This window comes from Mercenaria mercenaria, chromosome 1, assembly GCF_021730395.1.
Source record: "Mercenaria mercenaria strain notata chromosome 1, MADL_Memer_1, whole genome shotgun sequence".
Taxonomy (NCBI): Eukaryota; Metazoa; Mollusca; class Bivalvia; order Venerida; family Veneridae; genus Mercenaria; species Mercenaria mercenaria.
In genome coordinates, this window is record NC_069361.1 from 23,197,268 (window position 1) to 23,223,968 (window position 26,701).

General features: G+C 34.9%; 2 protein-coding genes and 1 non-coding gene across 9 annotated transcripts in view; 1 reads left to right on the top strand and 2 right to left on the bottom strand.

Annotated features, from left to right (window-relative positions):
- LOC123543788 (extracellular tyrosine-protein kinase PKDCC-like) overlaps positions 1-7,492 on the bottom strand; it is a 29,363-nt gene extending 21,871 nt beyond the window's left edge. Inside the window, exon 1 of one of the 2 annotated variants that reach the window (XM_045329864.2) lies at positions 7,351-7,492. The gene's annotated coding sequence lies outside the window, so the exon portion shown is untranslated. Of the gene's footprint in view, positions 1-2,736; positions 2,920-7,350 lie in introns of those variants that run through there. The other variant, XM_045329857.2, reaches the window with a different exon arrangement.
- On the top strand, positions 5,629-5,700 carry Trnah-gug (transfer RNA histidin (anticodon GUG)). The gene has a single exon. It is a non-coding gene; the product is annotated as a tRNA-His (tRNA).
- Positions 7,493-10,903: 3,411 nt separating the features above from the next.
- Positions 10,904-26,701, bottom strand: part of LOC123543758 (extracellular tyrosine-protein kinase PKDCC-like) — a 48,416-nt gene continuing 32,618 nt past the window's right edge. For 4 of the 6 annotated variants that reach the window (XM_053542243.1, XM_053542251.1, XM_045329836.2 and 1 more), the window contains exons 2-7: positions 22,560-23,352; positions 20,105-20,227; positions 13,460-13,668; positions 12,912-13,159; positions 12,253-12,428; positions 10,904-11,963 (exon numbers count right to left, since the gene is read on the bottom strand). In XM_053542243.1, the coding sequence (XP_053398218.1) occupies positions 12,274-12,428; positions 12,912-13,159; positions 13,460-13,668; positions 20,105-20,227; positions 22,560-23,177 (1,353 nt within the window). In that variant the 5' untranslated portion in view covers positions 23,178-23,352 and the 3' untranslated portion in view covers positions 10,904-11,963; positions 12,253-12,273. Of the gene's footprint in view, positions 11,964-12,252; positions 12,429-12,911; positions 13,160-13,459; positions 13,669-20,104; positions 20,228-22,559; positions 23,353-26,119; positions 26,316-26,701 lie in introns of those variants that run through there. The other 2 variants (XM_053542239.1, XM_053542267.1) reach the window with 2 other exon arrangements.

Sequence of the window (26,701 nt, forward strand, 5' to 3'; positions counted from 1 at the left end):
CGAAATGCAGTATGAGTGCGCTTTAACACGGAAATATACTTGTATATTCTTGTTTCAACAGAAATCCATTTATCTTAATCAACATAATACTTATTTAGCTATATATGCAAGAACTAACTAGACACGCCTCTATAATACATTTGTAAAATAGATAAATGATTTGTAGGAATGAACATAATTCAATAATAATTTTAATACGTAATGCCGACGAAAACAACAAACATTTAAAAACGTATAAAATAGCGTATTAACCTTTAACCTGCTAAGTTTCTATAACGAACTTGTCCATCTTCCAGTGGACAGTAGCATTGAGTAAAAGGGGTGCTTACCAAAAAGATACTGACTGAATGGCGAACAGTGCAGATTATGATAAGACTGAACGGACGTGCAGACTGATCATGATCTACACTGGCCGTAAAGGCAGAATCAATCGTGCGAAAGTTAGAAGTAGGAAGTAAGAAGTCAAGAAGTCGGAAGTAAGAAGTGTGGAAGCTGGAAATCAGAAGTCGAAAGTCAGAAAGTTTGGAGTCAGAAGTGCGGAAGTTAGGAGTCGGAAGTGTGGAAGTTAGAAGTAGGAAGTCAAGAAGTTGGAAGTGAGAAGTACAAAAGTTAGAAGTCAGAAGTGGGAAGTACGGAAATCAGTTGTCCCTCCAGGGCTTCCATATACAACAGACGCCTCTGTAATGGTAGAATTTAACTATATTGAATGTGCGCATTTAAAACGTCATGACGTCATTTCTGTTTTAGGTTTATTTTCCGCGCATTGTTAAAACTTTATTTGACATATTTAAACATATAATAGAATTACTTATACAGTTGCTGGCAATGTTAAATTTTGTTTCCTCTTTCCATTTTACATTTCACATGTAAATAGACTAGTGTATGATTTTACGCTAATGTGACAGCTTCGTCCTTACAAATTAATGCATTATGCCATTTAAGTAGTTTTTATGAATGTTATACCTAGTATGAAACCACGGGGAGCTGTATTACTTTCTATACTATTTCCGTAATCCAAATGTAGCATTCTATTACTTATAATGAACAATACTGCAAGACTGCGTGAAAACATTATTTTGTTATTTTTTTTTTTTTACAAAAATTGTGAACATGTAGCATAATCTCAAAGGACTGTGAAGCAATTCGGCGCATAATTTTGAATATAAAGTAATGGATTAGGCATTTAAAAATACATTTTGTCTTTGAGTTTTAATTCTGTCTATCAAATTAATCAAAGTCAAGTTCTCTCTACTGATTTGTCCATTGTACGAAAATATTAACTGCAGGTAAATGGTGTTAAAGATACTGTATTTATTTCTATCGGAATCAACATTTTGCCTATAAACAAATACTGTTTTATCGAAACTATACCAAATATATCTTCGTTTAGAAAATAAAAAAAAATGTTGTCAGTTATTTGTGTCCAGTCATTGAAATAAATAATTACAACAAAACATATTTAAGCCGCTTAAGAATGGCCAATTCCTGTGTCTCACAGAAAAGACAACCCCTGTATGTGAATTTGAAGTCTATGTTTATCAACATTTCCAAATCTTTAAGTTATATGAGCCGTGCCATGAGAAAACCAACATATTGGCTTTGCGACCAGCATGGATCCAGACCAGCCTGCGCATCCGCGCAGTCTGGTCAGGATCCTTGCTGTTCGCTTTCAAAGCCTATTGCAACTAGAGAAACCGTTAGCGAACAGCATGGAGCCTGACCAGACTGTGCGGATGCGCAGGCTGGTCTGGATCCATGCAGGACGCAAAGCCACTATGTTGATTTTCCCATGGCACGGCTCATATAGACAGTCGAAACAAGAACATGAGTCGTTCTGTTTTTACAGCAATATTTCAACAACAACTGATAATTTTCTAAGACTTGTGGAGCATTTAATCATATCTATTTGATGAGTTTTATATACTCAATGCGGACACAACCTTGAGTATATAGTTTAACAATTTGGTATGGTATTATATGAATGAAGAATAAATAAATAAAAAGAAAAAAAGAAAAGCTATACACTGCACTGAAAACAGGGCGTATTCAAAAAAGACAGCACACGCAGAAAAATAATATTTGTTTACATTTTAGAAAGAAAGTTTTGCCATGTTTCGTAAATGAATCATTCGATAAATGGAGCCCTTAAGAGCCAGAAAACTACTTTACATAATTAACAACAGAATAAATAAGATGGCTATTTGCATTTTATAGCTGACAGAACGAGATATAAATCATTGAGAATGTGAATGTAGACGTAAGAAGACAGGATTTTTATATTAATTGTTTTATAATTGAATATGTCAGAATTAATTTTCTATACGTAAAATGGTTTAAATCATTGCATAACTGATAGATTTTAGCTCGTTCGCTTAGCTCAATATGGATAGCGCAGATCTATGGATCGCGGGGTCGTGAGTTCGATCCTTGGGCGAGGCGTATGTTCCCCATGACGACTTGATAAAAGATAATTTCATCCTCTATATCTGATTCATGTGGAGAAGTTAGTATTTACTTGCGGAGAACAAGTTAGTACTGGTTCAGAAACTAGGAACATTCAATTTGGTATACATAACTGTAAATTCTATTAAAAACGACGCTTTATCCAAAACGAACAAACAAACTTTAGTCAAACTTAAATAATCAAAACTACTTTATTGTCTATGGTATGTATATATCATCTGCTTGAAATTATATTTAAAATGCAAAAAGGATATAATTTTATAAAAAGTGTACCTCGTTTAAAGCATTTGTATAACATCCAATGTACGAGCAAATAGAAACATCCAAATTGTGTGGGCACTTTCTTTCAGCATAATAAAAAGCTTTTAATTCACTACAGACAGAGATGTTTTGATATATCCCAGATTACGGCGCTGTGTTATTTATAAAAACAGTATACCAGATACGGTGTGTGTAATTTGAGGATATGATAGTACGCCTGTGTTTAGTTAACAATGTGCCCAGAGTGAAATAAAATATATTTTACGCTTCACCTTTACATAAGGAAGAAAATAAAATAGGTAAGATAAAATAGGACTACAAGGTAAAAGTGTTGCAAATCTTCATGGGATCTAAATTACCATATCAGAACAAATTGTAAATTAATAACACAGAATTAATACAAAGTAAGATCACATTCTGATATATTTTGTACAAACAGCTCAAAATATTCAAAAAGTAAGGCGAAAAGAGCTGGCGAATTATTTTGCCATTGTCTGAAACGAAAAGTCAGACAATCATATCCTTTCCGCAGCCTTAACGTACTAAAACGTATTAGCGTCTGATGGCCCTTTCACGCTTCCGTAGAAACAACATTTATTACATGAAACTTATTTTGAAAATATTTCTGAAATGTCTAGGTCTGCAGCTCTCAAATACGGTTAAATCTTACATCTGAGGCATATACTGACACTCTCAGACAACATCAAAAATGACATTTTGAGCGATTTGATGATGTTCCAAAATTATCAATGTACCCTTGGTCCGTTACCGACCCCTGTGGGATTTGTGTTTATCCAGAGCTGAAATATTTTTTCATAGATTAAAAGCTGACATGCTGTACTAAAGCCCAGGTAATTTCAATTCGTAATAAAGTGCTGAAAATTAGCTCCCCAATAGCAAAAAAAAAAAAAAAAAAAAAAAAAAGAAGTCCACGCGCATACACTTAGACGGGGTGACCCCTGCGCGTGACCCCTGACTATCCACGAATCAAAATGCGGCTTTCGTTTTCAAGTTTAGCATTTCTACTTTCATTTTATTTACTTCCGGAAATAACTGAAGGTCGAGTGACGTCATTTTCTGTGTTGTCAAAAACATACATATGCCTGGCGAGATTGCATAAATATGTGCCGGCCGTCCTAAGGTTATTACAGAATTCATTTTTTATCTAAAAATCAGTGCTTTTTCGACATTTTTTAACACGTCTGTATGAAAACTGACGTTTGAGATAAAAAGGGCGAAACTAAAATGCATTTTAGGAAATCTGTATATCCTTTCCGCAGCCTTAACGTACTAAAACGTATTAGCGTCTGATGGCCCTTTCACGCTTCCGTAGAAACAACATTTATTGCACGAAACTTATTTTGAAAATATTTCTGAAATGTCTAGGTCTGCAGCTCTCAAATACGGTTATATCTTACATCTGAGGCATATACTGACACTCTCAGACAACATCAAAAGTGACATTTTGAGCGATTTGATGATGTTCCAAAATTATCAATGTATCCTTGGTCCGTTACGGACCCCTGTGGGATTTGTGTTTATCCAGAGCTCAAATATTTTTTCATAGATTAAAAGCTGACAAGCTGTACTAAAGCCCAGGTAATTTCAATTCGTAATAAAGTGCTAAAAATTGGCTTCCCAATAGCAAAAAAAAAAAAAAAAAAAAAAAAAAAAAAAAAAAAATGAAGTCCACGCGCATACACTTAGACGGGGTGACCCCTGTGCGTGATCCCTGACTATCCACGAATCAAAATGCGGCTTTCGTTTTCAAGTTTAGCATTTCTACTTTCATTTTATTTACTTCCGGAAATAACTGAAGGTCGAGTGACGTCATTTTCTGTGTTGTCAAAAACATACATATGCCTGGCGAGATTGCATAAATATGTGCTGGCCGTCCTAAGGTTATTACAGAATTCATTTTTTATCTAAAAATCAGTGCTTTTTCGACATTTTTTAACACGTCTGTACGAAAACTGACGTTTGAGACAAAAAGGGCTTAACTAAAATGCATTTTAGGAAATCTGTATATCCTTTCCGCAGCCTTAACGTAATAGAACGTATTAGCGTCTGATGGCCCTTTCACGCTTCCGTAGAAACAACATTTATTACACGAAACTTATTTTGAAAATATTTCTGAAATGTCTAGGTCTGCAGCTCTCAAATACGGTTATATCTTACATCTGAGGCATATACTGACACTCTCAGACAACATCAAAAATGACATTTTGAGCGAATTGATGATGTTCCAAAATTATCAATGTACCCTTGGTCCGTTACGGACCCCTGTGGGATTTGTGTTTATCCAGAGCTCAAATATTTTTCATAGATTAAAAGCTGACATGCTGTACTAAAGCCCAGGTAATTTCAATTCGTAATAAAGTGCTGAAAATTAGCTCCCCAATAGCAAAAAAAAAAAAGAAAAAAAAATGAAGTCCACGCACATACACTTAGACGGGGTGACCCCTGCGCGTGACCCCTGACTATCCACGAATCAAAATGCGGCTTTCGTTTTCAAGTTTAGCATTTCTACTTTCATTTTATTTACTTCAGGAAATAACTGAAGGTCGAGTGACGTCATTTTCTGTGTTGTCAAAAACATACATATGCCTGGCGAGATTGCATAAATATGTGCTGGCCGTCCTAAGGTTATATGGTTTTTAATAAGAATCTATTTATCAAGGTGAATTTTCTCAGCCTACAACCTGCACGTTATTTAGTCAGTGACGCGTCAGCGATGTAGAAACAAATGTGTTATCGCTAAACATGTCAAACTGGTTTATCGTATAAGACTGCACGTTATTGTAACAGTAGTTAGTCCCACGACAGTCGTGCATTTAAAGTATTTCAATTACCAACTGGCTACATAACAACATTTTATAGCCGAACTAATAGTTCAGCGTGACAGCCGTGATCGTATAGTGGTTAGTACTTCGCGTTGTGGCCGCGACAACCCAGGTTCGAATCCTGGTCACGGCAATATCTGTCAGAGTTGCTGTCTCGGCACTGCTGAATATTTCTTTTCTTTAAGACGGTGTTCTAATTTCGTTTTATTTTTTCAACTGGCTTTTCTCAACAATTAATTTATTCTACATAGTTACAAAGCATGTTATTGCTTCTTCTCTTGAGATTTGGTAAGTCACCCTTGACTGAGCAGCAGACCTCTAAAGCTGCAACCTGGCCAATCAAACTCCATGACCCTAGAAATAACCTATGACGTTACAATTATTCTTTCCTAATTGAGGCGACTCTCTGGTTGAAATCGCTCCGCGGATTACACGTACATATTACTAAACCCGAGGATGGAAAAATGGCTTTCTTGAAACATGCCGAACATCTTATTTGTCACAAAGGTTAACATACGTCTTCACCTCCGAATGCATGGTCAATATGTGAAGACACCCTCTCATTGTGCGCAACAAATTCACGCTTCGATTGGTACACTACATGTGGACATATCAGGTCAATGTGTACAGCCAGTGTTTCTTAATTGCCGTATTTACTCAACCGAAAATGGTAATGGATTGACTTTGTTCTTGGATTTAACAACTTACGTTAGCGTAAATACTGTGGAAATAGCGGACTTGACATTTTTAGGAAGTAGAAAACAACATAGTAGTTCTCTTTCAAAATTTTAGTCTTTTTTTTGTATTATGTTGCAGAAATAAACGCCCCCTTGAAGCAAAAATGTAACGCCCCCGGGGGCGCGTAAACGGGGGGGGGGGGGAGGAGGGTAGAGAATGTCAAATGTCATTAAGGTACAATGGTATTGTCCTTGTGTCCAATCCTGGGATTTCACACATTGATGACCAATGTGCAAGAAAAATTTTACAAGATGATCATTATAAATTTATATAGATCTAGATGTGCCCTAGAAGGAACTTTTGCTATGCTTTAACCTGTTAAACACTTTCATTTGGTAGGAAATGCTACTATCCGAAACTGTTGTAATTAATGTTATATGTACCCGTATCAAAATTCTTTTGTTTAGTTTTCGTCACATTTAAATGAGAAAATTGGTTGCTAATATGCTAATTGTGTTGGTTGCTCAAGTTCATAGATATCATCGAAGCGTTTTATTCTATATATACTGTAGTGTTACTGTTGAATGTACATTTGTATTGGGTGCTCTTTAACCTTGTGGCTTAATAAAAATTTTCAAATGCCAATGAATTTCCATGCCCTCACTGTTTCAACTACACTGAGGTTTACTGTTTCTTATTTGCGACTTTAAACTGATGTGATGATAATCTTCTCTACTTTGTATAATTTTACAACATTTTGGCACTTTTAACAATATAAGGCGAAAGTGCTATGTAAAGAATTAAAGAATTATTTTATGGTTGATAGATTAACTTGACAGCAAATAAAGATTAATATTGTAAAGGTATGTTTATTCAAAAAGCACATTTGTTTAAACTTTAGAAACCAGTTAAAACTAGGATACCTGAGTAAAAGTTTAGTACGTAATGAATGTACATTTATATTGCAATTAAACTTGAATTTCTAGCGCAATTAACAATATACTCACGGTTCAATTTGTTTACTGTAAGTGCTAAAATAAACAATTATATTTCAAACAAGAGGCAGATTTACAATTATTAGTAGTTTAAATCATGAAACACTCACCAGTTATACTTCTTCCCTTACAACATGTTAAAATTCCTTTCGTTAAACGTCCCACATTCATGCATCTCCATGTAATACAATAAACATAGGGACTATTTTGATAAAAGTTATCATTGAATCACCTTTTATCAATATTCTCGGGTGACACAACAGGCATTGTAAAGGTGTACCGCCAGTATTTGTTGAGACCGGGTATGTGAGTGTGTCTGAGGTAAAACGTTCGCAAGTATCGTCATAGAAAGAAAACTACTATGTTAAAAAAAATTTATAGGCATTCTTGCATAAAAACTACTTATTTCACTGGATCCGCCATGTATTAACAGGAAAAATTCGTGTATTGGCAAGGTCAACATGATTTATATTTTTGAAATGCTTGCCGGGGACGGACATATCCTTGTGCAGATAGACATCTGGTATTTATGTCTTGTTTCTTCTATAATAACCTGAGCATAAAACCTAATCCATAGTATGTTTTGCTGCATCAGTTACCAACCCAAAAGGCACTGCCTCCAACAATGTACTTTTCTCTCTCTGTTTACTCCCTCTTTTGAACTCGGCGTCGGTTCAATTTTTGTCGATAATCATGAATGTCACGCGATGCGATTCAAAACGGCGTGTACTTGTTTTTAGGAATCATATTAATGATTTGGGAAAGTATCGGTCGGTATATTTTTCTTTCTATTTTTCTCACAGAATTCAGTTAAACTATTTCATAGGTTCATCTTATAACACTTTCTACTATGTAATGTGCGTTTTCATTCCCGTACTGATCAGTGAAAAAGTAAACAGAATTCATAAGACACACTTACCAATGGTACAAATTTCTTTTAACGACATGATATATGCCTTAGAATGCAGCTCTAAAACTAGAAAGCAATAGTTTGAGTAAATAGCCTAACTTCTAGCATGAGCGACCTGTTGAGTTTCCCCTTTTTTCTATTTTCTAACTTCAGAAACATTTTTCAACCACTGACATTTTTAAGCATTTATAGAATGGGATTGTACTTCAAAATATAACACTCAACTGATGAAATTCAGTATATGAAATCGTTATCCTTTCAGATATGCAGTTAATTTTGTACCCTTTACATTTCAACAATGCTAGCGAAATCAATCCTGTCAAGATAGATTTCCACCATTTTCTGTATAAAGTTTTGAAATGTACAGTTGTACGTTACTTAATTACATACAGACATGGTTTTTGCAGTGTTTGTGGTGCTTGTGATTGAGATAAATGAGTATAACATAATATAGAATATAATGGACTATTTAATGATGACTAGATGAATGCTTCTATACTTTGTAATAATTTACACATTTGCCTTTTACAAATGCGAAGTGCTATGTAAAGTTTAAATTATTTTTGGTGATAGATTAACTTGACAGCTAATATTATATTGTCAAAATGTCATTCAAGCTTTGTTTAAACGTTTAGAACATATAAAAATAGAAACCATACAGCTTTAGTACTAATGATGACAAAGCAATAACTGAAATTTCAGCGAATTAACTAATTCAGTTACAATTTTCTGAGTGCTAAAAAAAAATTATAGGGCCCAGAGCAATGGATGTATAATCTACACTCACAGATTTATACTATTCCCTACCAACCGATGTTAAAATTCTTTCGTTACGCATTATGATCCCCATGTAATACCATCAGAATTGATAGTTAATTGTCTTTTTCATTTCGGGTACCATACACAGTGTTAAGGTTACCTGAATATTTGGAAATGTGAGTGTTTTAATTACGCTATCCATAGCAGAACTTATTTAAAAAAAATTATAGATTCGCTACATATTTTGCTCCACCCTTCAAACAGAAATTTCGTTATTGAGTTATAATGTTTATAGTTTTTGAATGCTGCCGGTGAACATACTTAATAGCATTTATTTATGTTTGTTCTTAATTGAGACTATCGATGTTTCCTGTTCAACCACATGGCAAATATAAATGCCTTTTACATTATTAATGTCCAATATAGCATTTAATATGTCACAAACCACTCTGAGACAAAAAAAAATCTAAATTGCCCATAACTTTCATTATCCTGCTTAGTTAATGGAACATTTTGAAATTAAATTTCAGTCTAATGCCTTATACCCTTTAGAAATAATTATGAAAACCATTACCGCGGCAAAAAGTTATTTCCTGCAATTTCGAATTCTTGTTTAAATTTCTATTTAGTGCTTCCAAGCGTTCTACTATTTAATATATTTCTACCGACTGAGAAAGGAACCTACAATAAGCAGTCGTTAATAATCAGTTTCAAAACTGTTTTATTACACAAGTCTCTATTCTTCTGGTGAATAATGCTTTGAGAGCGGCACATATAATGAAACACATAAATTTCAATACATCAAAATACTAATTCCGTAATATGACATCAATTTGTTTTATCTGTCTACCGTCTACCGTCTACCGTGTACTGACGTCACTTCAACCGTCTGTACATTGAATTTCGTCACGGAGGGCGTCAAATATTAGTGTGTAGCTTTTTGTTTGGTGTTCAGCACTTTACAGTTGGACACAACGTCTGGGTGGCTTATTTATATAGTTCTAAAGCCCATTGTGGCTGCGTTGACATGTGTCACCGCTCGTAATAATATTCCTCTAGTTTTTCTGCTTTCTACGATGGCATTGACTACCTACGTAATACTATATGGTGCCTTAATTTGGTTTTTTATAAGTATTTTTACGAGTGAATTGTGTGTTTTACATATCATGTTTTCTGTTACGAATACGTGTGTAAAAGATTCGTATGGGTAACTTGCATTTGTACTGTTCTGTAACTTAGAATCATAATTATCAATGAGGGTTTGCACACAATTTAACTCTCAATTGGTGTTTTAGCCACTCACTGAACGTTCCAAGGTGGTTGTGAGGTCATTCTGGTCTACTTTCTGGTTTACATTGTCTACATATTTCTCATCCATATATCCTTTCCGCAGCCTTAACGTAATAGAACGTATTAGCGTCTGATGGCCCTTTCATGCTTCCGAAGAATCAACATTTATTATACGAAATTTATTTTGAAAATATTTCTGAAATGTCTAGGTCTGCAGCTCTCAAATACGGTTATATCTTACATCCGAGGCATATACTGACACTCTCAGACAACATCAAAAACGACCTTTTGAGCGATTTGATGAAGTTCCAAAATTATCAATGTACCCTTGGTCCGTTACGGACCCCTGTGGGATTTGTGTTTATCCCGAGCTCAAATATCTTTTCGTAGATGAAAAGCTGACATGCCGTACTAAAGCCCAGGTAATTTCAATTCGTTAGAAAGTGCTGAAAATTGACTCCCCAATAGCAAAAAAAAAGAAGTCCACGCGCATACATTTAGACGGGGTGACCCCTGCGCGTGACCCCTGACTATCTACGAATCAAAATACGGCTTTCGTTTTCAAGTTTAGCATTTCTACTTTCATTTTCCTTACTTCCGGAAATAGCTGAAGGTCGAGCGACGTCATTTTCTGTGTTGTCAAAAATATATATACGCCTGGCGAGATCGCATAAATAGTAACTAGTAATAATAACTAGTAATAATAGCAAGCCAACATAGTGTATTTAATACTTTAACAATATACAATATGTTTTGGATCTTGGTCCTTTTTCTGAGCTGACCAGCTCAAAAATTATATATTCTATCTCATATATCCATGTGTAACAATAATTTTCTACCTAAAATGTAAATACTTTGCAATGCAAAAACAGTGAGATAAAAGTCATGTAACAAAATAACAGATATACAGAAGCTTCTTATCACAGCATATATAAATTTACACAATGCTGAAATGGTAGACATCATCTTTGCCATTAACTGTCAAAGATAACTACGTTAAGGTCATTGACCATATGACCAAAATATATACAACTGTGTTCCTGTATCCTTAATTTCAAACAAATGTGCAATTGATTATTAAACAATTAATTTCGTCTTTGAAATCTAATCATCAATTTTAAACATGTATATAATGTATCCAGTCTTTCTTATAGTACATGTAGTATTGTAGATTTAAAGTTATATACAACGTTTTAACAGCATGTTTTGGCTTTACGTTAAACTAGGCATGTTCCAGATCAGATGTAAAGTCAGTATTTATAACATATCCACTTCGTTCAACGAAGCTTGCTTGGATATTTAGGATTGATTTCACACACTACGATAATATGATAATTTGAAAACTGAGAACTATTTTTATGAAACTCCAAAAAACGTTCTTTTTAAAACGATTCCATTGAAGCTAAACATTTGAACGTATCAGTTACACTACTGCTTTCAGTGGAATAAGACTTACTTTTGAAAGCGTTTCCAACCTATAACTTGACTAATCGTATCTGCACATTTGGTTAGTCTTGACTTCTTCTATCCAGCGAAAGAAGTCATTATGAATATTGGACAAGTTCTTTCAAATGTGTCGACTCAGGCTGGATTAATCACAAATTGATGACGAAAGATACGATATACAGCATCTATCCCTAATAATTCATTGTCCATTGACAGTTTGAAACCGTTCTAGTTATCTAACGGGCTTGGTGTATAATGTTGTTTTTCGATTGAAGGTTGGTGAACCTTTGCCATTCTTTAAATGTATCAAACGTCTACCTGGAGTAAAACATAATTAGCTTAGTACTTTTACATCTAGTAAACACATATGCATGAATTATACAATAAATTTAAACAGTCTTCAAATATTAACAACTCTTTCATGCAGAAACAGATTTATTTTAATGGACAATTTTGGCAGAAAACTGATCTAGATAATGCTTCTGTTCTTATGTTTTCTTAAATTCCAAATAAAAAAAAGATGAATGATTTTAACACTTGTTGCTGTAAAATAAAATGCACAACAAAAATTTAAAAACACGAATATATATATTTGTATTGCCTTTACCTGTCCACGTTTTCTGTTGTGTCACAACAAAGCCCTGACACTCCTCGTCGTTATTACAAACTCTTCAGCCTCCAGCAGATCAAAGACGGACACTGTGCAGGTTGCCATGGAGAAAGACAGTCGGCAGCGATAATCGTATTGCCCTGGCAAGTCCGACTGTTCCATCTTTTTGTAACCTAAAATGAAGGATTATATTGTCAGAAATGACCACATTATATGTTATGAACCTTCTATGAAATATTTAGGCTGCATCCACTCGATACAGCTCATATGTATATTCAGTCTTACTATCATCTAACTTTGATTACTGAACTGCTTTATTATACAAGTGTCTTTATATTCAGTATTATTTGAAAGTGACTGTTTACAATATGTCACAGAGCATGATATTTTGGGTCCAATTAGCCAAACTGGTCACATTACGCTTAGCTTCCTCCAAAAATCGAAATGCTAAATATATTATATATGACCAGTGTTTATTTTGTCATAGTGTACTTATTTCGACAAGTTTAACTATGTTTCAAATGCCTTATTGCGAATCTCTCGAAAAGAGTAAACTTCCTCTCTCTTGCAATTCAGACGCCTCTACCTAGCTTTTTAGGTTGTAACGAATGGGACAAATATACTACCAAGATTCGGATGACAAGAAATCTATTTACTGGAGTTGGATTTTGTTCTGTTTAGGTACCATCCTGACTGATACAATGCCACAAGCTTATTCATTTGTTTCATTAGCTCTTCTGATGACATGGTGAGATTGGCGTATCCTTCCACAATGCCGTCTATAATTGGCTGAAGCCTTACAGGGGCACCATGAGGAAGGAGGAATATCACAAAATGGCGACCGGCATTGAACAAGTTCTTCATTTCGTTGTATTTGACACATCGTCCATGACGACAATTAGTCCTGAAATCACAGTAAAAACCAGTTTAATACCTCGTTCCGTTTTTTCCCAGATTTCATGTATCAATTTACATTTCATACATTATTTATCCAATGTCAAATGGTTTCAACCTAAATGTATATTGATAAACTAAAACACTAGACATAGAAGTTTTACATCACAGAAATGCAGTTGACAATGGTCGCATTTCGTTGCTTCTAAATTAGTTGCTAATTTAACGAGAGTTCTTTCAATAAAAAGTATTTTCAGAATGAATTCAGCAACTGCGTCAATTACAATCAAAACAATAATATTACGTGTACCTCTTAGAGAAATTAGCACTAGAAAAGATTACATTACAGTCGTCTGAGGTCCGACATGCAGGATCTTCGAACCCTGTGTCGTCGACGTCGGAAAGCTTCAAGTTCCCGTCAACTAGGACAAACTGCTGGAGCCGGAAGTCGTTCATGGACATGGAACCGTACGGTGTCTGGCTCATAAAGTTTACAATCCTTGTTATATCCAAACATACCTGTAGTCAAAATTACTGTACTTTCTAATAAAGTTTATAAAATGGTAATATTATATGAAAGGTTGGTCGAGACATTCCGTCCAGATTTTTTCACTTTAGGAGTTTAGGAATTCAATATATACTTTGAACCTCCTTGTTAGCCCAGTGGTAGAGAGCCCGCTTCCAATGTGTGAGGTCGTAGATTCGATACCTGACCGCGTTATACCAAAGACGTAAAAATGGTATTAGTAGCTTTCCCGCTTAGCGTTCATTAAGAGGATAGTGCTAGGACTGTTCAGCCCTGTGTCAGTATAATGTGACTGGATGGGATATCATGCCATGTGTTTACGGCGTGATATTCCAGTGAGGCAGCACTATAAAGCTGTGAATGATGCTCACTTCTTCAAGGAGACACAGTTGTTTATATGACTGGTTTTTTTCTGCTTGGTTGCGTTCCATGTTTTCAAAGTACCTTCTAACAGATTTTATTTACATCGTTATCTTTGTTAAATACCAAGGCATCCAAATGGACATGTAGATCTATTTGATTATTTTACAGACCAACTAATGTTGATCAATTTAAAACATCATAGCCTATGAAGATTATATTACAAAATGGGAATGACCGGAATCTGAAATAGCTCAAAATATTTTACTTTCATTTCAAGGGGAATACAGAAGTGCTCCTATCTTAAACTACTATTTTTATTTCATTCAAAATTCTGACTTTAGTCACTTTATTCACATGAATCCTTTACATACATTTCGGCAAACATCTAGCCTAAGGTGTACCCACGGTAGTGTAAGGGGTTTACATTTCTTTAAATTTCGACTGGTCTTAACAACATTCTTGACATTTTCGTAATTGAAATTATGTTGGACCGTGTGGTCAGTGAGAAGGGAAGACAATACATAAACACGGCTTCAGTTATGAAGCCTCTTACCTAGACTTATACCTAGTCATTTTTATCTTTTTATTTTTTTTTCAAATGAGTGCTTTGGTTACTAAATACTAGTTATGATTTTAACACAATGCCTAAAAGACAATGTACATTCTGTTTAAGAAATAATTTATAGCAAAAGAGTGCTTTAACACTATTTATGCACATGGGCGGTTATACGTCGGACGTAATAATTGTACGGCGTATTACCGCCCGAGTGTATAAATAGTGTTAAAACTCTCTTTAGCTATAAATTATTTCGATTCTAATATGCAGTTAATCTAAAACAGTAGATAAAATATAGAAGCGCTCTTTCTTGGTCACAACAAAAACTATGACGTCACCACACGTTAACGTGATGTCATTCTAGCGTAAGAGTGTTTTAACAGAGACAAGTATATTAGAATATTCCACAAAGCACTGTGTCTGCAAGATAAAGAAGCGTGACAAGGCCCCGATGCAAAAGGTGGCCTAAAATACTCCTCATACATTCCAACAATTATTTATTTAATCACCCAGTCATTTAATAAACAGAACACTTTTAAATGTTTCACATATTTAATTTTCAAGCGTACATGTTTCATTTATAATTTATAAACATTTTGTCTCGAAATCGAGACGTTTGCAGCAAAATGCATACAAACACCACATCATCAAACTGTTATCAGGCTCGAGAGCAACAGGAAAGGTTAGAAAGTATTAGCAAACAATGTGGAAGCTTTTAGCGTTTATGCGCAATTTCAGCCGCTCCTCTTGCTGCATGTTTCTTGCTTAAGAAACAAGTAGTACATTGTAGAGAAAAGGTGTGTTATTTACAGGACGTTTAAAACGTATTTACATAGGAAAGAAAACTAAAGAATAAATTCGATAAGTATAATAAATAATATTAAATAGTATAAAATGATATAGGAGTCAATGCAAATACAATTTCATATTAGAATGCCAAACAAAATGGTAGAGTACAGGGCATTTATCAATAATGATGCGAGACAAACAGGATAAACTAAACTGAGGGGCGATATCAACTAGAAAAAAGCCAAAACGTGTGTTGTACGAGCTGAAGTAATATGTACAGACAGTGAAACTGTACGGTTTGCTTCATTTTTAAATGACAGTGTACGTCTGTGTCGAATGTTTCGGCTCTTATACAGAACCAACAACATTAGAGAAGTTATTTTGTGTTGCCTTTCATAATTGTTGTTTCTATCTAATGAACCCAAAGCACCTTTTGAAATTTACAGAGTGGTCATTTTTATTAAAACGAAAGCACTTTTTCACGACTCGTGGAATTAAGCCTTGCTGCCTACCACAAACTTTGTTTGAACTAGCATGGGTATTTATCAATAATGTGTACCGGATAACACTTCAAAACAGTTAAATCCTAAATTTCTTCTTTTACACGCAAATTCATCCACACTTTTCTGAATTTCTGGCATGCCAAGAACTATCACGAGGAAGCAACGCATCCATCACGCAATTAATACGACGAGTTATTTTCAAATAAGCGAAACAAATGTCAGTCAAGATTATTATGTATTTACTCAGATAAACGAAGCTGACAGGAACATTTTTTGTCTCACCCTCTGGTGATGCAAGACAGTCGTTAGATAATGAAAGAAATTTGTGTTTCCTGTGCATGAATATTGCATATGAAAAATTAAAGCTGTCCTCTTAGAACACAGCATTTCAGTTTCATTTTCATTTACCTCCTACGCTTTCATCTATCACAGTTTCACAGACAGTCATGTTTATTCCAGACTTCCGCCAATTTCTTGCAGATGTCAGATCACAGAAACATTTTCATAAATTTAATGATAAATTATCTACTAGTCTATGCAAGACGGCCATGATAAACCTACATCGCTAACCCCAGTTTCACGGCTCACACAGGTATAACAAAATATCTTTGAAAATTGGCCTGCATTTTTCAAAGTCTTCCATAAAGTCATATAAAAACTAGACACACCTCTTGCAACTATGACTGTTTTTTTTTTCCTGACAAATCAATTTATAGTAGAGGGTTACCCAAGGAATGTTTCTGTAAAAATATATTTAAAATCAGACCAGTGGTCTAGGGTGACCTGTGTTTGAAGATTTTCTGTAATTAGCTCCGGTGACCAATAATTTTTGACAAGAATTTATTTAATTCCCACTATATAAATAAAGGGAAAATAGTAACCATATTTGTGACGAATTAGAAAGATCTGAACACTCCTAGTAGAGTCCTGTAAATTATTTCAGAATAGTGGCAGCAGATTCCGTAGAGGAGATTTAAAAATTCCCCGCTACTTGTACATATACAGAAAATTTACCAAGTCCGCTAGCGGCCATGTTTTTGACGAATCGGAAAAATGAAGATAATATTGAGAGAAGGTCTTGCAATGAACATTTAAGTGTTTCTTTTTTATATAATTGGGTTTTTTTTATATAATTGGTTTAGGAGCTCTTTGTTTGAAGTTATTTTCACAAATCAAAATAATATGAGCAATCTTTGTAGAGAGTCACCTAATGATCATTCACGTGAAATTATTTTAAATACAGGCAAAATATTTTTGAAAAGAAGATCTCTAAACTTTTTATTACATACCTATAGGGACAAATGACCATGTCTTCTTGCTGCCATGTCTTTTGATGAATCAGAATAAGCTGTACATTCTTAGTTGAAGGTAATCCAAGATTGTGTGAAATCATCTTAAAACCTGACAGCAGTTTCTGACAAGAATTGGAAGTTTCCACTGTATACATATTGGTTAAGGTGAAAATGCACTCCAGCAGCCATGTTTTTTTATGAATAAGACTATTTTGAACAATCGTGGTAGAAAGTCGGCTAAGGATCATTTATGTGTAATTATTTACAATTCAGTCAAGCAGTTTCTGACAAGAAAATATTTTTCTTTTCCATTATATACATGTAAGGAAAAGAGACAACGCACTCAGGTGGCCATGTTTTTTGACGAATCAAAGTGATTTATATAATTTTGGTATTAGCTCACCAAAGGATCATTTTGTGAAATTATTTTAAAATCAGGCCAGCAGATTCCGACAAGGATTTTTTTAAATTTAATTTACGATATATACATATAGGGAAATGTGACCCTCTGGCAGTCATTTTGTTTAGGAATTGGCATAATTTGAATGATCATGGTAGTGGGTCACCTAGGAGTATTTACGTGAACTTGTTTCAAAATCGGTGGAGTGGTTTAAGAAGAGATGAAGTTTGAAGATTATTTTTTGTTTAAGCTCTACCGGCCCCTATGGGCAACCAAGCGGAATCCTTTGGACAACTTTGAAAGGGCATCCAGGGCAAAAATCATCAAATTTCCATGGTTTCAGAGGAGATGTTGTTCGAAAAAACTGTTGAAGCCGACTGACGACAGTTGGCCATACGGACATATGAATGTCGCCAGACAATGAGTGAGGTAAAAAAAAAAGCAAGTCAAAGAAAACGAAAATTATAACCGGAAATTTAAACATCATCGCGAATTCAAGGAATGACAATTTTAGTGATACATTCTAACAGTTATTACTTAGTGTATAATTATGGCGAACTAAACCTCCGATATTTTAGAATATATTCAGAAAATGGCAAGTGATTTCTGGTATACATCTTGTGTGGCCATATACAAAATGATTTTAAAACACATCTAAAATTGATCACAATTTCTTCCTCTAAACAATATTTGACGCTACCCATTAGAGTAAACAAAAGAAACATATAAGCAATCACACTTGTCAATAGCATTACAAGTATTATACGGATAGAAAACATTTTATCCTTGGAATTCTAAAATATTATCTACGCATTTTATCATTGATAAATGTATATCTGCACTAGTTCCATTCCGTTAATCAAGCCAGTCAGACATAACAGAAACCGTCAGCAATGATTAGTAAGATATGTCTGATACGCTGCCAGCCACCGATCTTTCATCAAATAAACGTTACGCTTCGTAACGCTTCAATCTTAGATTGTTTTATAGTATCTCTCATTCTGTCTGGTATTCTTTTAAGCTATATTAATAAAAAGCACCATTCGAGACACATATTTGTTGTCGGATATCTATCCTAATTAAAACAATTTTCGCAATGACATTTATGTAATAATCTGTGGTAGGCTATGAAAAACAGAAAATTATTCAGCACATTAAAGGAAATAAAAAGAGGTTGTTTCATCAAATTAAATACTGCTATGATAGTCGCTATACGATTATATGTAAAGTCGCGAAAACATGTGACAAATCGTCAGACCAAAAATCATGAATCTCTTATTGCCCTACATTGTCATACTAAAAATTACATTTAAAAAGAAACGTGAAGTGTGATATTGTTAGCAACTTCCATTTATTTCCTAACCTGGCATATAAGCAAAATAATGAAATATACGCACTTATCTCATCAAGTTAGAAATAAGCGATCGATTTGAATTAAACATGTTTTTGTTGGGTTTAACGTCACACCGACGCAATTACAGATCATTTGGCGATTTTTCCAGCTTTTTATGGTGCAGAACGACCTAAGGTGCCCCTCGGAGAAGAACTAACGACCTTCCGTAAGCCAGCTGGATGGCTTCCTCACATGAAGAATACAACGCCCCAGCAAGGCTCGAACCCACATTGGTGAGGGGCAAGTAATTCGAAGTCAGCGACCTTAACCACTCGGCCATTAAGGACCCCAGCCCCACTCCAGTAAAATATAAGAAACATTGATTCCACAATAATTAAAAGGATTTTAGGTTTTCATCCATGATTCCACCTGTGCTGTGTATCCTTTTAAGGGTGCAGTTAAGCGCTCGATTGAGACTCCCCTGTGGGGGTTTTGCCACTGCCCGTTCCAGGGTAGTGCCCAGGTGTGTTTCGTATTTACACATGTTTTTTGTATTTGCTTATATGTGTAATATTCAAATTTACCTTTATTAGTGTGTATGTGTGGACACAGTCTGCATACAAATGCACATACATTGTCATGTGAAGTATTGTTTGAGTACTGCGTTGGCATTTTCTGTTGTCCTTGTTTTATAAACAGTCATTAATCAAGCAGCTAGAACAAATGTCTTTAATTATAAATGCTTTTTGTTTACTGCCCGCTTATTTTTTTGATTTTGTTTCAAGATATATATATTTATTTTAGTCTATAGGTTTTTACTGACATAGAAAGGAATTACGAATACAACAAATGTTTTTATTTACAACGTCAAAACTTTATATAAAAAAATTAACTCTGAAAATTGTTATCGAACAGTGACATATGTAAAGAAATATCTATTTAAACAAAGAAACCTAAGAACAAATGTAGGTATAAATAGGCCTCGAGAAGTTTTCCCTGAAGTTGTTCCTTCATCAAAAATATTTCAGTAACATTTGATGATGCAGAATTATGTCGTTATACACAGATATCTCCAGTGTGTTTCCGTAAAATTTGTTACTATTGTTTAATAAAGTAATTGTATTTCCTGGAAATTTTGGTCGATACCACGGCTGCACAAGCAGTTCCATAGAGATAATATTAATTATACTTACTCTAAGCCTGTCTTCCAATGACATTTGCAGCAGTTTTATTAAATCTACGGATTCTCCTAATTCTGTTACCATAGCAACCCACAGAATGTCGCCTACATTGCGCGGAAGACAGAAGCCAAGTACCTGCATAAAACGAATCAAAAGACGTATTAAAACATATGCACGGCTACTAAACGCTAGCGCCACCACTAAATTGTGGTGATAAGGAAAAGAGCTATCGACATTTCCGTGGTGCAGCTATCGCCCGTTTGAAAATGTAAACACGTGAGTAAAATTTATATTTAATCTTATATTTTTATTGATAGAACTTTTTTCAAAAATCGGAGAATGTAGTTCCGTGTAACAACACTTTAACTAGCGGTTGGCTGTGATTTTATTAAAATAATATGCAAATTGTGGTGTCAGGAGCTATTCTCCCGAATCTGACAGTCGCACATTTTCATATAGGCCACTATTCGAACACCATTTCGATTAATGGACACACTGTAAGAACATACCTGCGCATGCAAATAGTGTAGAAATGATAAATAACTATATAGACACACACCATGAATAATAGAATCTCGGGTTAGAAGAATATTCCAGGATTTTTAAAAGTGGTGGCGCTATAACTCTAGTGATGGCGCTATACAGTAGTGGTGGCGCTGTTACGGCATTAAGTAATACGAACTGCTGACGCATCCGGAACAAAACAAACACCAACATTCTCTAACTGATAATATTCCTGCAAGGAATCATGTTATTAAAGAAAGAAAAACACGATCATAGTTTATTTACCTTTATGAAACATTCTCTATCCAAGAAAAGAAAAGAATAAAATACTCACATACCCTTGGGCCTCTTGTAAATTTCCTTTGTTTAAAATTTTAATGTAGAATTATTTTCTAACCTTTAAATATTCTACCTAAATACAAACGTAAGTGTACTTTAAATTCAGGTCATGAAAAATAGTAGCAATACTTTTATTTCAAACAAAGATTTGTGTAGAATTTATTTGTTATATTTAGATTCTGAAAGTTACTTGCCTTTGTATTTGTACGTCGTTTGCATGCATTGTAAACAAAAGACCATACTTTCACAATTTTTTCTAAAAAGTACAGTACAGTTTCAATTCCAATCGATTAAATATGATTAATTAATACAGCTTAGATGCACAATCTGAATCCATATACATGTAGATTATTTTGCGATCATGTACAGGTTACAACATGTATTTTGTTGAGTAACGTAATTTGGGTGTAGTGTGGGATAGGAAGGTAACATCAATTATTGTAGAAATTTCCGCGGCTTGCAGTCCGACATTTTCATATTTTAAAATTGAATATATCAGCCACTAATCATATACAACAGCGCCACCACTACTGTATAGCGCCACCACTTGGGTGATAGCGCCACCATTTTCAAAAATAGTCGTGTTTTAACTTTTTAACTGTGTTTTTCGTAATTCTTTGGTGTACTGGAATACGTGTTATTCAGTTCTACACGATTTGCATGCGCAGGTATGTTTTTACAGTGTGTCTTATCATCGGAATGGTGTTCGAATACTAGCATATATGGAAATATGCCACTGTCAAATTCAGGAGAAAAGCTCCTGGCACCACAGTTTGCATAATATTTTAATGAAATTACAGCCAACCTCTAGTAAAAGTGTTGTTACACGGAACTACATTCCCCGATTCTCGAAAAAAGTTCTATCAGTAAAAATATAAGCTCAAATATAAATTTAACTCACGTGTTTACAAGTAGAAACGGGCGGTAGCTGCACCACGGAAATGTCGATATCTCTTTTCCTTATCACCACAATTTGGTGGTGGCGCTAGCGTTTAGTAGCCGTGATATGACATTTATGTGACTGAAGAGCTTGAAAAATTGTTATTCGTAGATCAATACATACAATAATCTGTCGTTATTGCATTTTCAAGGAGATATAACTGCTGTATACCAGAAGTTGTTTTACTATATTAAACATAGAGTAACCCCCGTGTGCAGTAGTTTGCTCAGACACTCAACTTCTGGCATAGATAAAATAGCAATAAAGGTATTGACAGACCAGTAAAATATTTCATACAACAAAATGTATTTGTTATATATAAGCAGAGAACATTGTTTTAGAATATGTTTGCACTTGGCAAATGTTGGATACATTTAAACGCAAATTGAATCTTCAACTTATTGTAACAGTGAGAAATATGATGCGTACAATCAATAGCATATTGTGCTACATGAACCAGGAAAAAGCATTACATTAGAACAAAATTGAAACAAATTTCTTTGATTGTATTTTGGTGAAAAAGTGTTCAAACAAACATTAAAACTGGAACATTCTAACTGCGATTTAAATTTCACATGTAATAAAATTGCAAAAAAAAAATATCATCATTTTGCTTTTGTAAACGATATCTAAAATGTACAGATTAATATTTCGTCTGAGGTTAATATTGTTTGAATTATTTACCTTTAAAACATTTTCACCAGCTAGCGCCTGCAGCAGAACAATTTCTTTGACAATCTTTTTGGCAGCTTTCACGAAGCATGCTGTTTCTGACATTCCAGAATCCATGCAGGTAGTAACATCTTGACCTTTGACATCAACTGTCTTTAAGGCGACAGGTGACCCCTTATACGTTCCCTTGTAAACGGCTTTCGTCCAGCCAGATGCGATATAAGTCCTGTCAGTTATATTTGCAATATCATCACAATACATCAGATGGTCAGGAAAATATCTCTCGAATAAAACTTCCTTTTCTGGAGCACTATAAATGACCGAGTTCTCTAAACTGCTTTCCATAATATTTAGTAGTTTCCTTACTTTATTTTGGAATAAATACCGCTGACTTTCCCGAGAATTCAACTTTCTTTCGTGAAAGACGTTGTATCTTAATTCAATATTTCCTAAATCATACTCCGATGATGTGCCCCCGGGGTCCACATTATTTTCTCCTTCCAAGTCAGCGAAATTCCTTTGAAATGTCATAATATTCATAAAAAGCAAAAATGATATCACAACACTGATATAATACAACCCTTGTTTCGAAATAACCTTTCTATACCGTCTCTTAAACTTCCAAAACATGATGAATTATTGTACAAATTATTGTACTTTCAACACTATATGATTTGATATGTCATCTTGCTATATGACATCCCGAAATTGATATAAGATTCCATCGGCTATGAGTTACCCTGTAAACCGCATAGTTTCGTGCACAGTAATGTAAATATCTGCACGTGCATTTTGTGTAATTATCCTGAAATAAAGAGTATTATATTTGAACACCTTGCTTACATACGAATATGTTCAATGATTTGTAATTCTTTGTAACAAATGTTTGATTTGAGATCTGCAACAGTACTAAATCATTCTGCATTACTTAGACAAAGACGGAAAATTGCATGCTAGTTTATTAGTTCAGTTTCTTCCATTTTTCATCAAGATTAATTTCAAATCATTATAGGGTTTTTACAGTGTCTTAGGGCTGTGTACTGAGACTATTGAATCCATTCCCTAAGAGTTAATACATTGATTTTTGTAGTTTTAAGATAGCCAAATGTCTTTTTAGATGTGTTGCTACATGTGGTGTATTGATGAAATATCAAATATTTGGCGAAACCATCTGGAAACTGACTACGCATATTTCTGTCCACAAACTTTCAAAAACTGTTAAAATGTTATTTAAACTTTGTTTGTATAACATTTAGAGTTCACATTAATTCATTTGTTGACAATTCGAATCTCAGTACATGTATAGCCTTGAAACGGTATATTAAACCCTGCAGCAAACCAATCAAGCTTAAGGATCTTCAGTTTCTCTCGGTCATTGACACCTTTTGTTATATAGCACAACCGGACGTCCCAATATGTTCCATCTTTGTAGGCCATAGCCTCATCAGATGCAATGAAGTTTTCCCTTATCCAATGAACAGCCTCTTTATTTGCTGATTTGCACAATGCTGAGCTGATGACCCCTGCATTTTTCCACAGCACAGACGAACATACAGAGAGACTTTAACTTGATCAGCAATGAGCTTTCCTGAGAGCTGCGCTGCATCTGTCATTGGTAGGCAAACTAGCTAGGTACTGTTGTAAATATTTTGTTTCTCATGTCAAGTGGAAACAAATTAGCACATGATGAGTGAAAACTAGAAAATGCTTTTGTAAAAAAGCGCATGTCTCCCCCAATGCAAAGTCCTATAGGCAAGAAGTCAATAGGGGTCAGGAGCGAAAGTCAAAGAGACACTGATGGTTGGCTGCAAATAGGACCATCTACTTGGCATGTCCAGTCATCCCGCTAAATTTCAACACTCTTGGTTTTCAAGTCACTGTTCAGGCTCCTGTGACCTTTATCAAGTGACCTCAAAATAAATAGGGGTCATCTACTCTGCATGTCCAGTCATCCAATTAAGTTTTAACATTGTAGGTCAAGCGGTTCTCAAGTTATTTCCAAAAAATGATTTTACATGAACAGGCCACTGTGACCTTGACCTTTAATAGACTGACCCCAAAATCAACAGGGGTCATCTACTCTGCATGTTCAATCATCCTATGAAGTTTCAACATTCTGGGTCAAGTGGTTTTCAAGTTATACATCGGAACTGGTTATCAATGTTCAGGCCCCTGTGACCTTGACCTCTAACGGAGTGACCCCAAAAACAATAGCGGTCATTTACTCTGCATGAACAATCATCCTATGAAGTTTCAACATTCTGGGTCGAGAGGTTCTCGTGTTATTGATTGGAAATGGTTTTCCATGTTCAGGCCCCTGTGGCCTTGACCTTTAACAGAGTGACCTTAAAATCGTTAGGGGTCATCTACTCTGCATGACCAATCATCCTATGAAGTTTCATCTTTCTGGGTCAAGTGGTTCTCAAGTTACTGACCTGAAATGGTTTTCAATGTTCGGGTCCCTGTGACCTTGACCTTTCACAGAGTGAACCCAAAGTTGTTAGGGATCATCTACTCTGCATGATCAATCATCCTATTAAGTTTCAACATTCTGGGTCAAGTGGTTCTCAAGTTACTGACCGGAAATAATTTTCAATGTTCAGGCCCCTGTTACTTTGACCTTTAATGGAGTGACCCAAAAATCAATAGGGGTCATCTACTTTGCATGTACAATCATTCTATGAAGTTTCAACATTCTGGGTCAAGTGGTTCTCTAGTTATTGATCGGAAATGGTTTTCAATGTTCAGGCCCCTGTGACCTTGACCTTTGACGGAGTGACCCCAAAATCAACAGGGGTCATCTACTCTTCATGGCCAATCATCCTATGAAGTTTCAACATTCTGGGTCAAGTAGTTCTCTAGTTATTGATCGGAAATGGTTTTCAATGTTCAGGCCACTGTGACCTTGACCTTTGACGGAGTGACCCCAAAATCAATAGGGGTCATCTACTTTTCATGACCAATCATCCTATTAAGTTGCAGCATTCTGGGTTAAGTGGTTCTCTAGTTATTGATCGGAAATGGTTTTCAATGTTCAGGCCCCTGTGACCTTGACCTTTGACGGAGTGACCCCAAAAACAATAGGGGTCGTCTACTATAGCAGCCCTACAACCCTATGAAGTTTGAAGGTTCTAGGTCAAATGGTTCTCCAGTTATTGCTCGGAAATGAAGTGTGACGTACGGACGGACGGACGGAAGGACGGACGGACGGACAGGGCAAAAACAATATGTCTCCTGGGGGAGACATAATTATTCCAAGGAAGTTTTAGAAGTCATATATGCGAAAGCAGCTGAAGAATATTTGTGTTGTTACATAGTCAAAACGACAAAAACAACCATTCAAACATTTTATTAAAAACATTGTAGAATTTTGAGCTTTGTTCTTACGATTATGAATGTTTTCTGTATGTTTAGATTATTTCAAACCAAAGTTATTTCTATTCTTTCAGACAATTATCTTTCAAATTATGATTTACAAACACAAGTGACGGAAGAAAATATATTTAACCGTTTATAAAATTCTATAAACTTTAGTAGAGTACAGTTGTATTGAAATACAAGAAAAGCTTTACCTTAAACAACTGTTATTCCAAATTTTTCAAAGATTTCTATAACTGCTTCTATGTAAGACGATTACGCCTAGACAGAATGACAAAAACGTAATGCTAGGAAATTGATTGTCTATTATCTGTACAGAGTCTATTCACAATATGATGTGTGCCGTCTTCAACGAAGACATTTTAAGAGCTCAGGAGGATATAGCAGTCGATAAATTCTACAGTAATTATATAACTGTAACTGATGAATTGATAATCCCTGCATGCGATGCATTTATAGCTTGGAATGTTTGCGCCAATAAGCAAAATGTCAAATGTCTAAATGAGGATTGGATATACATTGTAATTGCTTGGCAGAATAGAAACATATTTTCCTGAAATTCATGAATATGTTTCATTTTTCATTCGACAGTACTCATGTAAAATGCAAAATATATAACGAAGATTTCAGAACTGAGTTAATGCACATGTATGAATTATTGATCTAAGAAATATAAGCTATATTGTCGATATATTTACTAAAGTATGTATTTGTTTTTTTACACAATACTAAATGGTAGTATTTAGAGATAGGATGTTGATCGGCAATATGCCTTT